Here is a 17,977-nt window from a genome sequence, read left to right as displayed (position 1 = left end):
ATTTTTTATATAGGCCCCTCCAAATGTGCCACTTCTTTGGAGGGAATAACGGGCCCACCAAGCCCCCTTGGTAGCCAATGGGCCCTGTTGAGAAAATAAGAAAACATAGTGGGGATACAAGAAATATCGGTTCCAATCAATCAATGTGAATTTGAAGTTATTAACACACCCATGGGGTGTTAATAACATGAGTTATTACCACTTCACACTTCACGTGAAGACGTGAAGGAATCCTTGGATCCCACTCCTACAAAAGGAGCTTCATGAGGCTCTCATGGCACTTCCCCATGATACTTGACGAGGGGAGGATGGTTTGACTTCAAGCTTCTTCTTGGAGTATTGGGAAGCTCTTGGCTAAGACTTACATAGTGCATTCCAACACATTCTTCACACTAGGGAGATGCCAGATAGCATGAGTGAGGGCTTGATCTATCTTATCCCAAAGAAGGGGGGCTCTTTGGATGAGATTTGATAGTGGTGGTCCATCAGTATTCTCAACTCAAACTAAAAATTCTGGCGAAGGCTCCGAGTTTGAGAATTTATCCACTACTTGAGAGCATCATACAAGAGAGACAAATGGGTTTTGTCAAGGAGTGCAACATCCTTGAAAACATTTTCAACTTCTAGGAGGTGACTGATCTTGCTCATCTCCAAGGTTGGTTTGCACATACTACAATTACTTATTTGGGGAAAAGAGTGGATGTTGAGTTTTTTGATGACACGATATGCTTCTAGAGGGTTGAGAGGCCAATTTTCACGGGTGTCAGCAATCTCTTGAGGTGTTTTGGTATGCATCATTAGCATTAATTAATTGGCCGAGGATAATGGCTTTTTGGGTTGGTCGTGATTCCACACCCAATTGGACACCTAAAGAGGGATTTAGGTGGGTGGATCCCCCTAGAGACACCAATTCAATACTTGGGTTTTCAAGCTAGTTTGGATCTATCACTAGAGCAATAGATTTATCCTCTCGTCCTATCCATACATAGGAAACTACTTTGCTGGAGTTCGACATGATTGTCACTTAGCGATAACAAATGTAGTGAAAAACAAGTGCTTTTGGTTACCATGTAGTACATCACATCTTGCTACATTTTCTCAAGTTCTTGCATCATCCAGTTGAAGAGGTTGATCACAAAATTTATGTGGTCAAGATGGGACACACAATCCGTTTAGGGGGGCCAAAGTCTCTTGGTAGGCAATTACTTTACCTTGCTCTCAGGGAGGGTTGGGGATCATTGACCCAACATGCCAGAGTAGAGCCCTCCTTGGGAGGTTCATTTTTAGAGGTCTCCTTCTACAAGAGGAGCTCTTGAAGGAGATATATCATCACCTACTCCCAAGTCCTTGGAGGAGAAAAAGCAACATCTCCAGGTGATTTTTTAATCTTTGAGGGAGAACAAGCTTTTTATCAAATCAAAAGAAGAATGAATTTTTCCTTCAAGAGATTCAATACTTAGATAATCTTATCTCTCAGGATGGTATCCGTATGGAACCATCAAAGCTGGAGGTAATAAAAGCATGGCCTATTTCAAGGAATCTACATTAGCTATGAAGCTTTATTGGTACGTGTGCATACTATAGATGCTTTATAGCAAAATTCTCTCACAAATAGCACCACCATTACATGACTTAACAAAGAAAAATGTTAAGTACTCATGGACTTCTAAAGAGAAAAATGCTTTTGACAAGCTCAAAGAGAAGCTTACCTCCCAACTAGTCCTTATGCTTCCGGGTCTCTCAACTTGCCATTTGAGGTCCAATGTGATGCTCGTGGTGATTGACTTGGAGCAATCTTGCTTCAAGAAGGGCATGCCATAGCATATGAGAGCCGAAGGCTCAATATTGATGAATGGGTATTATATATAAAAAGATGTTTTAGTTGTTCTACATGCCCTAGACACATGGAATCACTATCTACTGGGGACTCCATTTATTTTGCAAACGGACCACCAAAGTCTCAACCAAACACTTCATGACACAAACCAAGTCTTTTGACAAACAAATGAGGTGGGAAAATTTTCTTTCGCAATTTTATTTTCATATTGCTCACATTGCTGGTAAGAATAATCAAGTGGCAGATGCGACAACCAAGGGTCAATGCGGTGTCTATTGCAACTCACAATGATCTATGTTCTATGATAGATGAGTGTGCTACTGACCCTAACTTTAAAGACATAATGTCAGCCCTTGCACGGGGAAGAAAGAAGAACCATTCACCTGGCAGGATGGCTATCTTCTCCATGGAAAAAGGCTATGTGTTACCCACTCCCTTGTAAGAAAGTCATGTATGAATCCCATGCTCCTCCTTATGTGGGGCATTGAGGGATTCAATCTACTCTTCGAGGAGTAGGAACATACTTCTATTGGCCAACCATAAAAGTGGACACACAAGAGTATGTATCCATATGTGTGATATGCCAACAAACAAAGTATGATAGAGGGAAACACCTGGATTATTCCAGCCATTGCCAATCCCTAATTTGCCCTATCCATGGGAATACTGGAATATGGACAATAATCAACAGGTTTAGCAAGCAAGCACACTTTATTCCTGTTAAAAATACTATTAAGGCACACCAAATGGCAACCCTCTTCATATCTCATCTTTTCAAACACGATTGATTTCCAACATCCATCGTGTCAGATAGAGATCCTACAATGACCAGTAATTTTTGGAAAGGTCTTTTTAAAAATCTAGGTACAAGATTGAATAGGTACAAGATTGAATTTTTCTTTAGCCTTTCACCCACAAACGGATGGCCAAAGCGAGATAGCCAATCTTATGATTCTCAATCTACTAAAGACTTATGTTACAGAAGTAGATCAACACTCACAATGGGAGAAGTACTTACCCCTTGTAGAGTATGCGTACAATAATATTGTCCATACTACTATGGGAAAGGCACCTCTTGAGATTATAGAGGGAAAACCAAAAAGTACCTTGCTACTTAAAGTACATGGAAAGATCTTCATTGCCGATGACTATAGCCGCGACCTACAAGAATCTTTCCAAAAGATTAGGGAGCCTGTATCCATCTCTCAACAAAGGCAAAAAGCTATTGCTGCTGATAAGCACAGAAGGACCTTAATGTTTAAAGAAAATGATTGGGTCTTACTCAAGTTTCCCAAGGCTTGATTAAGGCCAACGACGAGCAAAAATCCTACCGGCCATCAAAAGTATTATGCTAAACTAGCAAAAAGATACTATGGTTATTTTCAAATCTTGAGGCCAATCAATGACATGGCTTATCAACTCAAGTTGCCCAACCATTGGCTCATACACAATGCTTTTCATGCGAGCCTACTGAAACCCTACAAAGGAGAGCCACCAAGAGACCCAATTATTGAAGACCCACCAGAAATCAAAGACCAAGAAGAGGTGCTACAACCTGAATCTATCCTTCGGCATAAAGACAAGGTACTATGGCATGGTAAGATTATCCGCCGGCGGTATCTTATTAAGCTAAAAATTTATCCTTTTGAAGATGCTAGATGCATGCAAGGAATACAACTTAAGGATAGTATCAACCTTGTCACTGCTTACAATGCTACATCAGAGTAAGCAAATGTAAATGTTTCTTTTAAATGATCAATGTTTTTGTCTTATAAGACTAATTCTCTTTTTATGTTGCACAAATTTAAGTAGTATGCATGCTTAGAATCATGTTTGTGTTGACGAGGTCTCTCAAACACCAAGTAGAAATTGTCACTCTACTTTGGAGTTATGATATGGACTAAAGAGCAAACATGCTTGCGATAGCTACATCTCTTAAGCACCAAATGTATTAGTCATCCATCTTGGAATGATGTCATAGGGTAACAAGGGATCCTCCTCACTATGAAAAATTGACTAATGAACAAAACTTTATCGTCTCTACCTCATAGTAGAGGATGACTATGGTTTCAAGGGAGAGGTAATGTCATAAAATCTAATATCTAGCTTTACCCAAATGATTTTCTCATGCTAAATTGATCATTTAATATGGGAAAATAAAAGGGAAACAAGAGCTAGAGCATAGATATGAGTTTTTAGGCCAAGCTCAACATAGGGCCAAAAGGAGATGGCTCCATCTCAGCAAGGGCTCACAAGGAGTTGGTCTACTAAAGAACAATGCTTGCATAATGGAGCTTGGAAGCCTTAAGGTTAGCTTCATTAAAGACCTCCAAAGGTTAGTGTTAAAATACCTTAGACCTAGGGCCTTAGGTTAAGCTAGGCCCATGCATTTGGTGCTAAATAATTAAGTTGCTAGGCATGCTTGATGACTAAGGTCCTTGGCCAAGCTGGCCTTGTGCTTAAGGTGTTCCAAAGTCAACAAGCAACCCTACAGGATGGGGGGGGGGGGGGGGGGGGGGGAGCCTACAAGATAGGGGCATGAGAGAGAGTGAACCCATGTGCATGCCAAGCCTATACTTGCTAACTAAGATGCTTGAGAAGCTTCCCATGCTTGAACGGTATGGTGCTTGAGGGGCTTCAGTCAAAGAAGTGCCTACAAAGGAGGGGGCGATCCCCAAAGCTAGGAGTATGTTTGACTTAACCTCTCACTCACCCAAAGGGCACCCCTTCCTCAAGGGGCACAAGGACACATGTTAGGTTCTCCCTATGCTTAGCCACATGGGGTGCTTGAATCCTATTGGCTAGGCTAAAGAGGGGTCCAATGAGCATTTAGTTATTTAATTAGTTGTTTAAAGCTTTTTCCAAGCCCTCTCTCTCAAAGGGAAAAGGAGGACACTTGTCCTAATGCTAGCATGGTTGCTTGATATGCACTATGCATGTGATCGGATAGGATTGCAGGGGTCCAATCCAATACAAGCTTGAGCTACAATGAGGGGTTGACCAAAGCAAGCTGAGGGTGTGCTTGGGAGGTATACTCTCTCTCTCTCTCTCTCTCTCTCTCTCTCTCTCTCTCTCTCTCTCTCACACACACACACACACACACACACACACACACACACACACACACACACACAAAAGCTCATTCTCACTTGGTGAAAGTGTCCAAGCTTGTTGAGAAGTTGAGAGCCTACACCAATACTCTTGGCTATGGAATGAAAATCCAACCAAGAGCCATGCTTCAATGCTTAAGCTTACCATCTTCTCCATCTTCATTAGTATGGTATTATGCTATGCTAAGCAAGAAGAGTGATGATAAGTGAGGAACTATTTATTTCTCATATGAAAGTTTCTTCTTCCTCTTCCCTACCCTCATTCCCTGCTAGCTCTCTCCACCTTCAAAAAGGTGTTTGAGGTCTTGGGACTAAGGCCGAGGATAAGTTAATGCTTTCATTTAGCTAAGCTGCGGGCATAATTGGTGCATGAAGCTCTCTATCTTCATTGCACCATCAAGGTCTCAAGGAACACAAAGCTTGTATTGTACCAAATATCTCTTTATGGGAGAAATTATAATACAAAATTTTTTTGGAGGGGGGGACCGGCTCCACATAAATCCGGTCAACTGTTGTCAAGTTCTCTAATTCTCTCTCTTGCAAAAGTATTGTTCATGCCAAGTTAATCAAGTATAACGGTTATGTTGCTACTGCCAATTAAGTTCACCCTCTATGTTTTCAAAGTAGTCTCATAAAAATGCTCACTATAGTTCTCTTAATTCCAATATTCTCAATGTTTATAGGCCATTTCCATTACATCAAGTGCTTCTTTCAGTGGATTTGATTTGTGGGTAGTGGGGGGACTTGTGTGATAGACCTTGGCTCATCAGCTCTTGAATCAAGACACTTGTAGTTATGAGCTTGGGAGCGTCGTCCTTTGTTTTGAGTGTAGTGGGGCCCAATGGAGTGGTTCTAGAGGAGGGATCCATTTACTTGAGTCGATCACCTTTGGACTCCCTTTTTTCATTACCCAAAATGGTTGGGACGTCACATACTGACATCACAAAGAGAGAGCTCGTCATGTTGCAACAACAGACCATTGGTAGGAGGAGGGTGTCACGACTAAGTTCTTGACAAATTTTTGGGGGCGTTTGTGGGGGCATGAGATAGCCAAGGAGAGTCACTATGCTTCAATGGCTAGTTGCCCATCGAGCTGCGGTAGTTGGGAGTTGTTTGGTGCACAGTGTGGTCACTCTGTAGTATGTACCGCATGTGACCATCCACTTGAGACCAAATGCCACTATCTGTGGGAGTACCCCATGGCACATCATGTCTAGTGTTGGATTCCTTGATTGATTCTTCCACTTTCGGCAAATAGATAGTACACTTGGGTGTTGCAGCTTGGTCCACCCTCATGGATTTGATGTGGCTTGAGTTTTGAGATGGCTTTGGTTAGCATGATGATTATGATACAGGAGGGCCGGCCTAGACTCTAGCCCATCACAGATCTTGTACCTCATGAATGGAGCAGAGATAGAGAGAATTGTTGGGAGCTCATTTGTAGCCAGACACTTTGGTTCATCTGGAGAGCTCGATTTTTTTGCATTTTTGAGGCTCGACCCATTCCACTATAAGAGACTATACGTGACATCTCGATGGAGCTAATCCACACACTCGAGGGATAGTTTTAGAGGCTTTAGAGCAGCTCCGAGTGTATCATATTACGTGTTTGATAAGAAATTATTATTAATATGAAAACTGCATACATTTATGTTTACACTATATGGGGTGGGATATTTTTAAAATAGGCCCACAATGTAAATATATCATGTGTATTGGGGTTTTCTTAATAATCTCTTGAACACATATGATATAGGGAGCTTTTGATGAGTGACTACACCAAGGGTAATTGCAAGGATATCCTCAGCCCTAGGATAACCAATGATGATCAAGGGGTTAAGGTCTATCTATGAATGACTACATATTGAAGATGAAGGAGAAAGGGATTCTTTATAGAATAGGGCATGCCATATGCAAGTGGAGAGTCTTGGAAAACCCCTTATTTATGATTATTATATGGTAATTATGGCCCCCCTTCTTATGCCCTTCTTATGTTTATAAGAGCTATAATTAATATATTGCTATCTTACATTTAAGATTTTAGATGCTTTTGAAAAAACACACTATGACATAATAAAGATATATTTTTTGTTTTTTTAACATAGTTTATGTCAATATACCTTGATAGAATTCTCCTTATTCCTAAAAATCAAACAATTTGAACATCACAATGATGAACAAATGATAATCTTCTTCACAAGTCGTAGGTACTTTTTGAACTAAAGTTTTTTTACAACAATAGAGGTAGAGATAGAAGATGTTGTGTAGGTCACAGAGGTGGTAGGAAATTGGAATCACAACAATCTGACAACCAAAGAAAAAACAGAGGTAGAAGAGAAAAATTTTGAGCTAGGGGGATCCAAAGGGGTTGAGGCAACTTTGCCAAAAACTATGTGCTAAACAACGGAAAAGGATGTTAGACGTGGTGGTCAAGATACTTTGAGCTTAATTTTCCACAAAGAAGGTAGCTCAAAACAATTATGCAAGTTCTAGTGTAAGTGTAAGTGTGTAAATGAGCGGGAAAGACTATTTGTTTTGTAGGTATGATGAGCATTATGTCTAAAAATGTATCAAATTGTGGTGATAATTTATGGTATGTGGATTTGGGTGTAGAGGGTGGTGGGGGTGGAGGTGGAGGTGAGGAAGAGGTAGGGGGAGGGCGATGATGATAAGGTGATTCAAGGCTTGGGATGTGGGGGGGTCGAGGCCGTAGCTGCATGATGCACAATAACTCTTCATTTTGATAATAGGCTTGCGACTTAGCTCAATTGATTGCATATTAATTGGATATGAGCACTCACACAGATTGGAGATGCTACAAACAACTCGTTCGTCTTTTACCTTAGCTAACTTTTTCAGCCTTAGAGATCTCTTACAATTGAGAGAATCTTCAACGAAAGCAATGTATTTTTTCTAGAGTAGAGCCATTAGGAGATACTAGATGGCGAGGTGAAGTATTTGATTGATGTATTGCACTAGTAGCCAACATTACAAAGAACTTAGTGTCTATTGGGAGCAAGATTTGTAGGTCAGGTCCAAGTCTAATGGTCTTCCAATTTCTACTTCTTCTTCTCCTTCCTCTTTACAATCTCTCCCACACCCAAAAAACTCACAAGAATGCCAAAATCTCCTCTTTCCTTCTTTTGGTCTGTTATTTTTAGCTTGCACATGCAACTACCCCAAATCAGCGAACCACTTGTCCATTCTCTTAATGCTTGAACGCTCACAATGATGTGGGTGTTGCTTCAACTCGTGGGGCAAACCCCTTACGAGGATCTCCACCAACGGCCACAATGTGCAACAACATTGCTGCATGGTAGGCAGTGTCCATGCACGGGCGAGCGCCCCCCTGAGGATGACAACCAAGAAACCCCCAAGCCGCCATAGCCAAGCCTGAGGAGAGCTCCCCCAAGGAGCTCCTCTCGTTTGAAATACCCAATACATCCACTCAATTATCTATAAATACTTTGAGCCCTTGGACTTCAGCTTTACATTGTGGGAGTGCACGTGGCACTTCCCCATGGCTCCCCCACTTCCCAAACCCAATTCCTCTAAAAAATGCATAAAAATAGACATTTTTGGGTCCGATCAGGGCCTTAACTTTGGACCTAACTTATCTTTGGACCTAACCTGGCATTCTTTATCACTAGATTCAAAACATGTCCATATTACTTCATTTTTGGCATACATCTCAACCGATACACCGCTTGGCACCATATTTGACTACATATCAACCAATGCATCCACATTCCCGAAGTTTTTTCGAGTCCAAAGGAAGTATTGCAACCACACACATATTGATCAAACCCCATCTTAAACTCAATCAAACTCCCTTCAATCTGACTATTTGACATTTATTCAAGTCTAAGTTCCATCGGCTTTGGTAACCAATAACATAACACATCTCAAGCAAAAAATATAGAACCTGTCAACGAGTGCTAGCTCGTTGATAGAGCAAGAGCCTCTTGTGTGTAAGGTCTTGGGTTAAAACCCCCTTGAAAGCTCGCGTGGCATGTAGCCCTTAAGGGTTGTTCCCTTAGTCCATATGATGGGTTGGCCAACCTTATCCGGCTGGGATGCTCCACCTCATGGAGTCGGGTGTGTGAGTTGTAATTTCAACTTCCTACTCTTTCTAAAAATTAAAAAATAAAAGAAATATAGAACCGTGTTTCCCAACTTTCAACCCATACACACAAAGTGGCACGACAAATTCCTTGTCCTTGTGCCATTGTTTGTTAGGCAAGTAAGAGGAGTAAAGAAACCTTACAATGGGGTGGGAGACCTTGATGAACATGTGGCTATCTTCCTGAAAAGTTTTATGGCCTAACCAAGTACATGATTTTCATACATAACAAGAGAGATATAGAATGACCTTAGAGAATAAACCACTCTCTTTGTTATAGCCTTGAAATCATGTCTACTTTAGAGACCTCATGAAAGAGTTTATTGGGGCATTAAGCATGGCACTATCTCTATGCTTCATGGGTTCAAGCAAAAGCCTCGTGAAATTGTGTGGGATGCCTCTTTGCGTGCGAATGAAGCAATATGTTGATAGGTGTCCTCGAGTAGAAAAGCCTCAATCTACATTAAGGTAATAAGGAAACAACAAAGTACTAGTGAGATACTCAGCTTGCAAAGAGTCCTGAGAATTGAGCACCATTGGCTCCTTATTATCTAGGATGCATCAAGTGACTATGTGAATTATTAGGAAGGGTTAAATGATTACTGGCATACTCATACCCATGATATACTAAGCATGAGCAAGCATCAAGGAGAACACTTCTCAATTAATGAACCAAGGCTAATGCTCATTGCAAATGAGGAGCTCAACAAAGACGACATCCCTTGAAACAAACCAAGCCCCATAGCGTAAATGACCATGCTATGGTTGTGGAGGTGACCATTGGTTGAGAGAGTGTCCAAAAAGAGAAACGGTTAAAATACAGGGATACTTTTATGAGTGTGGAAAGCCATTGCTGATACATGATTGTTCCAAGCACCTTGACAAGAAGGAAAAGTCTTCAATAAATATGATTGAAATAATGCCCTATGGTGGATCAATGACTCGGTCAGTAAGTAGTCCCAATCAATATCATGACGAGCGGAAGCACATGGAAATGAACAAGAAGGAATGGAAAACAAAGTTTTTTAGCCAAGCCATGTAGTAGAAGAAATTTTTGGAAGGCTACACAAACGAAAGGCTATCATTGCTCAGCTTGCAAAAGCCCAATAGCAACGAAGACGAAGACGAAGAGGGTAGAGGAAAGCTAGCCTCCCCAAGAAAGACACAAGTAATGTAGCTCACCTTGCAAAAGCTCAAGAGCAATGAAGATAATAAAAGAAGCTATGTCAGAAGCACAAGGATGTATTCTCAATGCAAGTATTAAGGATACTAGAAGCTAAATTGTTTTTATGTCTACATTCTCTCCTTCTCTCTCTCTCTCCCCCCCCCCCCCCCCCCAAAAAAAAAAAACCCACCCCTGCCCCCTTATGAACACACATATCTACACCATGAATGCTGCCTCCATAGCCTGCTGCACTAATACCACATGCTTTCAAAATGCAACATAAAAGCATAGGTGATCAAGTCCTCACTTTGCATTTGCCGAAAATAAATCAAAGCTATATATAAGAGCGTCGCAAAAGAATACACATGGCCCACCACCATACTAGTGGGTTTTTTCCTTGGGGGGTGGAGTAGCCTCTCTTCCAATCCCTGCAACAAATTCTACTGCACATGGTCAACAGCTCCCTCCTTTGTGCTAATAGTTAAGCTACTCCTCTGTTCTTAAGCAAGCCGACCGGTTTGTTGTTTACGAGTCTGCTTCAGTTCAGAGATTTTTGGTTTTATATACACTGTTCAATATTTTCAACACGGTTTGTGTCTTGAATAGAGTTCTTCCTTGTAGCGTCTTTGCCCCCATCCTTGTCTCTACTTCTTTAATACAGCACTTGGTCTCTTGAGAGAGAGAGAGAGAGAGAGAGAGAGAGAGAGAGAGAGAGAGAGAGAGAGAGAGAGAGAGAGAGAGAGAGAGAGAGAGAGAGAGTTGAGCTTATTATCTACAAGAAGAAAAGGCTGAAGCACCAAGCCTTGCATGCACTTGAGTCCTGACTTTTAACACATACACACCACTCCCAAATGCTGTGTTGCTCATGCAATGTATAAAGCAGCTTGTGGTTTTCAATTCTATGCTCTCTTTTTGTAACTTGCAACTCGAGTCGGATCGACCGTAATGTTTTTAAGTGTGAGTGAGTTCCACCTCTATTTTAGGGTTCCCACCAGTGATGTAATACTATAATAATATTACAAGTACATTTCTGCTTTTTCGGCCTAACACCTGCCACAGAAACAAAAATGGCAGCTGAAGCAAAAATCTTGAGCATGACATTTACTCACAACTATGGTCTGCCCAGTTTGATTCTCGTCTATGCAAGAGCAAGTGCATGCGGTCCAACCACTACCGAGCCTGTCGGTTGCACACAAGCAGTTTTGTGGTGCAAATCAGCACCAGCACAGATGTCAGACATCATGGCATAAGCTGTAGCATCTTTATTATCAAGCCACAAAGCATGCTCAAAAGCTTGAGCTCCGCACTTAACATTGCCCCACTTTCCACAGGCACCCAACAGAGAATGCCACAATACAAGATTAGGCAGAGTAGGAAACCTTGCTACTGCCTCATTCAGATGCCCTACACGGCCAAGCAGATCAACCACACAGGCATGATGCTCAAGGCCTGGAACAATACCAAAGTTTTTGCTCATGGCTTCAAAGAACGTCTGGCTCTGGCTATATGACCCAGTCTGACTACAAGCCCTAAGCACAACAACGAAAGTCACAGCATTCGGTGCCACTCCTCCTTCTATCATTCTGTCAAATGTATTAAACACATTCTTGCTCTCTCCTACTTGGGCATAACCTGCCATCAGCGCAGTCCAAGAAACAATGTCTTGAACCGAAAGCTTATTAAAAACCAGCTGTGCTGCTGCAAGATCGCCAAATCTGGCATACATATAAACCAAGGTATTCCCAACGACAGGGTCCACTTCCAGTAGACCTCTTCTCTCAATCTCTATATGCACAATTCTGCCTTTATCCTTGGCTCCAATGCCACTACATGCTTTCAAACTGCAAACAAATGTCACTGAATTAGGAGGCACCCCCTCACATTGCATGAGTTTGAGACACTGCAATGCTTCCTCACCATGGCCATGTTCTGCGTAACCCTTTATGAGTGTAGTCCACGAGATAACATTTCGAGCTGAGAGGCCATCACACACTTCACGTGCTGCAGAAAGGAAACCGCACTTTGCGTACATGTCAAGCAAAGCGTTTCCAAGGACAACATCCGACCGCAGGAACCGCCGTCTCTCTATCTCAGCATGTATCTTCTGACCTGCATTGAGTGCTCCCGTGCTACCACAAGCCTTCAATATACATATAAATGTGACAGGATCTGGGGAAATGCCCTCTGATTCCATCTCTTCAAAGCATCTGAGGGCTTCATCACAAGACCCATCATCCACATACCCTCCAATCAATGCATTCCATGCGGCCAAATTTTGCACTGGTAGCGTATCAAAAACTTGCTGTGCTATGTCAAGCAAGCTACACTTTATGTAAAGATCAACAACCGTATTGCCAATAAGTGCATCTATCACCAGCAACCCTCGCCTTTCAATTTCAGCATGTATTTCTTGGCCTTTACCTACTGTCTTAGTGTCGGCACATGCTTTTAATATCCACACAAAAGTGATAGCATCTGGAGGAACACCCTTAAGTTGCATCTGTTCAAAACACTCAAGAGCTCGATCTCCATAGCCATGCTCGACGAAACCTGAAATAAGTGAGGTCCAAGAAATTACATCGTGACTAGAAAGCTTATCAAACACTTCTTGTGCCTTTAGAACACAGCCACAGCAAGCATACATTTCAACCAGAGCATTGCCAATAACAAGGTCCTCTTTGAGCACCTTGCACCTTTCGATCTCAGAGTGTAAATCTTGGCCCAGGTGTATTGCACCGACACTGGCACATGCTTTCAAGCTGCACAGGTATGTGACATAATCTGGAGTGACATTCTCAAGTTGCATCTGTTCCAAGCACTGGAGTGCTTTGGACCCATAGCCACAAGAGGCATAACCTGCAATAAGTGTGTTCCATGAGACAAGGTCTTGGTTAGGGAGCTTGTCAAACACTTGCTGAGCTAGTTCAAGCAAGCCGCACTTGGCATACATGTCGATTAGGGCGTTTCCGACAATAGAGTCTGTTTCCAATAGCCCCCGTCTTTCAACCTCCGCATGTATCTCTTGGCCCCTATCTGTCACTCTGAGTTGGCTGCAAGCTTTCAAGCTGCATGTAAACGTAACAGCATTGGGAAAGACCCCCTCAGATACCATACCCTCAAAGCAATGAAGGGCTTTCTCTCCATTGCCATTGTCAGCATATCCTGAAATAAGTGCAGTCCAAAGAACGACGTTTCGTAAAGGAAGCCTGTCAAATAGCTGCTGTGCTTTCTTAAGCAAGCCACACTTAACATACATATCGATTAGGGAGCTGCCGATGAAAAGGCTTTTGTCAATCAGCCCTCTAGCATCAGCATCGACATGTATCTGTAGGCCTGTTTTAACATCTTTTGTCTTTGCACAAGCCTTCAATAATGCGACAAGAGAGTATGCATTGGGAAGTGCCGATACATCCTTGCGTACTCTCTTGTACAAGGCAAGAGCATGCTGGGGCTTTCCAGACTGGATTAGATGTGCATTGGTAGAGGCCCAAGCGTCGATGTTCCAGTCCGTTGAGCTCCGTCCTACATGGTTAGGCTCATGCGCTTTTCCGTTGTTTGACAACATTGTAGCAAGCTAATCCCGAGCTTTCTTCCCATGATCAACCGTGCAATAGCCCTACAGAAGGTTTCTGAGCCAAGACTCGAACATGCTGACTGCAACCTTAGGCGATCATAGAAGGGCGCCCGAACATAACCCAACGGCCGGTCTCTCTCTTTTCTGCATTTATCTGCCACGACGATGTTGGGATCGAGCAACAGATGCCGAGCTTCCATGGTTTCTGCTACGCTAGTAAAACAATTACTAGGCACGAGTTTGTTGACACTTCCTTCATGACCGTCTTGATGCTAAGGAAGAAAGCTCACTAGATAACCTAAACTTAGGAGAGAGGATAAGCAAGGGATTAAGCTAAACATTCACACACACACACACACACACACACACACTCTATTCTATCATCTCAATCTCACTTATCATAAGGACAATGATGCTAGTCGCACTAATCTCAATCAATCTCACATCAGTCATGAACTCACACACACTTGGGAAACTAGAGAAAAGAGCTCATGAATCATTGGAGAAGAGAGAGAGGTTAGACACTAGTTAGATGCTAATTATGAGTCAAAACCAAAGTATCAGTAACACTTATGCAGTTGAGAGACATGAAAGAGAGTCTTAGCTTTCTATTAGCATGCTAATGTCAAGTCCAAAAGGTGTGAGGAAGCTCTTTTCGATATCCTTCTCTGTCTCCACGTACTCTATTTTGTGAAAACTATGCCCAATGCTAGGTCTCTATAAAATGAAGTAACTTTCGCTTATTACCTAAGATTCCAAATGTGCAACTATCACTGTCAATAACCTTAAACTCCTAGGCTCACATCTATAAAAAATATACAAGCTAGAAGTTATAAAGCCCATAGAATAATATGTGATGCTGAAGTCCATTGGCATCTACCAACATTCGGGGCCCCTCCTAAAGTGATGCACATCCTTGGGCACCTCAAAAGAGTCACCAATGCTAGAGAAAAGTGATGGACCTCTTGAGAAGGAATGTGGCTACAAGGAAAAGATAGAGATGAGAGTTAACAAGTCCGATATGTGCAAAAATTAGAAGTGTTAAGTATAAGCACACACATGGTGATAAGTGGATTGCGTAGGATTAAGAATTATGTACTTGCCAAGGTAGAGAGGACATATTAATGTGAACCAGTGAGCACGAAAGATTCAATAACTATAGCTTTCATCTTATGAGAGTGTCTCTAAGCAAGAAACTATAACTAAGGGTTAACTATCAACCCTTCTAACCTAGTCTTCAAGATTATCCGTTAATTGCCAAAAACCTATTTGTGTTCTTTGACCTGTTCCGGCTTAAATTCTTTTTGCATCTCAACACATGAGTGAGAGTATGAAATGAGCTACTGAGGAAGTTTTTCTTGCAATTTCATTTTTCATTGCATTTATATGTTTTGTTACTTGCTGCCATGTGCATGCTCAATAAGAGCACCTCTAGTAGCTGGGAGTTCTAAACGAGTGTACCAAATGGGAAATAAGTATGTGTATGTAAGCTCTACGTGCCTTAATCAGTTGGGAGTTCTAGACTCAACGAAGTTTTCACTATGTTCTAATTCTATCATTAAATAAATATTTAGCCATTTCCATTACATACCTCTCCGTTAGAAAAGCAACTGTCCTCAATTGCTAAGTTAAGACTATGCAAAGTTGAGTTTAAAAAAATGGTTAAATTTTTTTGTTGGAAATATGATATATCAAAATAAAAATTTATAAGGTTAAACAAACACATTTGCTTATGCCTTTCGTCATCCACATATTGCATATTCTAGTGTCCCATACCACGAGAATAAGGAGTATATGTCATATCCTGATGTATCGGAATTGCATTGGTCATAGTCATCATTTCATAATCAAATTCCAAATTCAAATCAATATACATTATCGACATTATATGACCATAAGCCAAGTCCAAATTCAACTCCAAGTCCAAATCCAAATTAGTTCCATTATATATATGTGGATAACAAAATCATATTAGGGGCAATGGTGGCCATCCACTGCAGCATGATTTTGTAATCGATGTTGCCTAAGTCTGCAAATCAACACCAATCAATCGTGCTACCTAAATTGACGAATCTGCACTTGTGCTACCTAAACTGGTGAATCTGCAATATTGTTTAAAATAGTGAATCTGTGGTTTATTGGTGTGTTGATCTGTATCATTGCAGATGTTTGAAGTGAGACATCAAAATTTGGTAATGAGAAAGCAGGGGAGATTCCTTGTCATCAATATCATCATGCGTAGTATCTCTCGGAGATCTAGGCTTACAACCATTCTTTTTGGTAGAGAGTCCTTCAATTAGCATGAAATGATCCCTTCTATATTCGATGTGTAGTCATGGTTTTGATGTCTTTTGTAGCTTATCTTAGGTCGATCATCTTGGATCTTCATTATCATCTCTTGTGCGAGTTCTACCATTGTGACAATTGTCACACTTCTGCTCTCATATCTATCATCACCACTCCATCACCACTACATAAGTGGTGATGGTAGATATCTCTCATATCTACTATCACCACTGTATAAGCGTTGTTCGTCTGCTTTCAATATAGCCTTATGCACAAACACATTTTTGGCAATGTTCTCGTTAAGGTCAATGATAAATTGTGCTAATTTCCATGATCACTCCAGCACTTGTGGATGGACATAGATGCACCTTAACAATCTAAAGACACCTCATGATGTAGTAGAGGAACATTGAACTCTAAAACCTTGTGTTCATTGGATTATACCCCTACGAGCCTAGCACTTAGTAGGAATGACCCCCTATATAAAAAATATGAAAAAAAAATTGGTGCCTTGTGATGGTCGAGAGGTGTGCGCCAAAGGAAAAGGGAGCTACCATAGAGAACATCACACACACACACACACACACACACACACACACACACACACACACACACACACACACACACACACACACACACACAACACACACACACACATAGAGAGAGAGAGAGAGAGAGAGAGAGAGAGAGAGAGAGAGAGAGAGAGAGAGTGTGTGGTGGTGCAACGTATGGTATGGGTATGGGTGTCATGAGCAAGAGTCGGGTGCTCTACTGTGTGTGTATGTGTGTGTGTGTGACAAATGAGAGAGAGAGAGAGAGAGAGAGAGAGAGAGAGAGAGAGAGAGAGAGAGAGAGAGAGAGAGAGAGAGAGAGAGAGAGAGAGAGAGAGAGAGAGTTGGTGCATGTATGGGCCAATGGTGGGGGGTCGAGTAGAGGAGTGTGTGTAGGGCAAGTGGTTGGTACGGCATGAGCACTAATACAATACTCCCTTGTGTCAAAATTAGTGGATGCATGTGTATGATATTGGCCTGGTTGGTACGGCATGAGCACTCATATAGTACTCACTCATGTCAAAATTAGAAGATTCTTGTGTGTATGTTATTGCATGACAACAATTGCCATGACCAACTAAGAATAAACTATGCATACAAGTGAAAAGTGAGGGAGGGGAATGATTGGGGTGGTTGCATGCTACACAAAAGTGTGGATGCTGCTAGTGTGTGGAGTGGTTATGAGGCTACGGTGCATGCAAAGAGGTGGTAGAGAGAGCGAAAGATTGTGCGGCATGCAGTTGCCACCATAGTTGTGTAAGTGACCAAGAGTGCCACAATATGCCGCCCTATGGGCTTGTGGTTTGTCAGCTGCATGCAAAAGTTGTTGGTTGAGATTGGCGAGTGTGCCATCATCAACAATCTATTAGTCGGAGGCTACTATTGTGATGTTGTTTGTGGCACCATCACGGAGCCCCCCTACTATTGTTGTGGGGATAGCTCGCGACTATATTGTTGTTTGTTGCCCGCCTTCATTCTCGCATCAACTCCTAGTTGGGCCTAGCTGCCAACAGTGTTAAGACTTCCTTGTGGAAGAAAGAAAAAAAATAAAATTGTTGGGATTAGGTCCTATGGTGGAGGTCAAGATGTCTTGAGTACAAGACTTGTCGAATAGATCTTATGTGTTCTCTAGGATTGTTCTTTGGATGTCAAAGCTTCTTTCCTAACCTCTTCTACTCTCATGCTATTTCTTCCTGTGGAAAGAGGAAATGGAAAAATAAAGAAAAATACAAATGGTTAATATTACTGCTCTTCTTTCCTCCTCCTCCTTCTTTTCCTACACAATTCATCTAGTGTTTCAAATTTTGTCGAAATAGGCTTCCAACTAGTTT

At 41.7% G+C, this 17,977-nt stretch overlaps 1 protein-coding gene and 1 pseudogene across 1 annotated transcript; one reads left to right on the top strand and one right to left on the bottom strand.

Annotated features, from left to right (window-relative positions):
• Positions 1–10,913: 10,913 nt before the first annotated feature.
• LOC147430846 (pentatricopeptide repeat-containing protein At3g09040, mitochondrial-like) lies at positions 10,914–14,142 on the bottom strand. The gene has a single exon (XM_086493382.1). The coding sequence runs from the start codon at positions 13,798–13,800 to the stop codon at positions 11,374–11,376; it is 2,427 nt and encodes an 808-aa protein (XP_086349508.1). The 5' UTR covers positions 13,801–14,142; the 3' UTR covers positions 10,914–11,373.
• A 607-nt stretch (positions 14,143–14,749) lies between these two features.
• The window catches only part of LOC147430845 (uncharacterized), a 6,444-nt pseudogene continuing 3,216 nt past the window's right edge, over positions 14,750–17,977 (top strand).

This window comes from Adiantum capillus-veneris, chromosome 21 (assembly GCF_014529385.1).
Source record: "Adiantum capillus-veneris isolate H3 chromosome 21, ASM1452938v2, whole genome shotgun sequence".
Classification (NCBI taxonomy): Eukaryota; Viridiplantae; Streptophyta; class Polypodiopsida; order Polypodiales; family Pteridaceae; genus Adiantum; species Adiantum capillus-veneris.
The sequence above is the reverse complement of the archived record's forward strand: the minus strand, read 5'-3'. Positions and strand labels throughout refer to the sequence as shown.

What these genes read in the sequence shown, in the direction of transcription:
- LOC147430846 (XM_086493382.1), bottom strand. Translation starts at nt 13,800, where the DNA reads ATGTTGTCAAACAACGGAAAAGCGCATGAGCCTAACCATGTAGGACGG.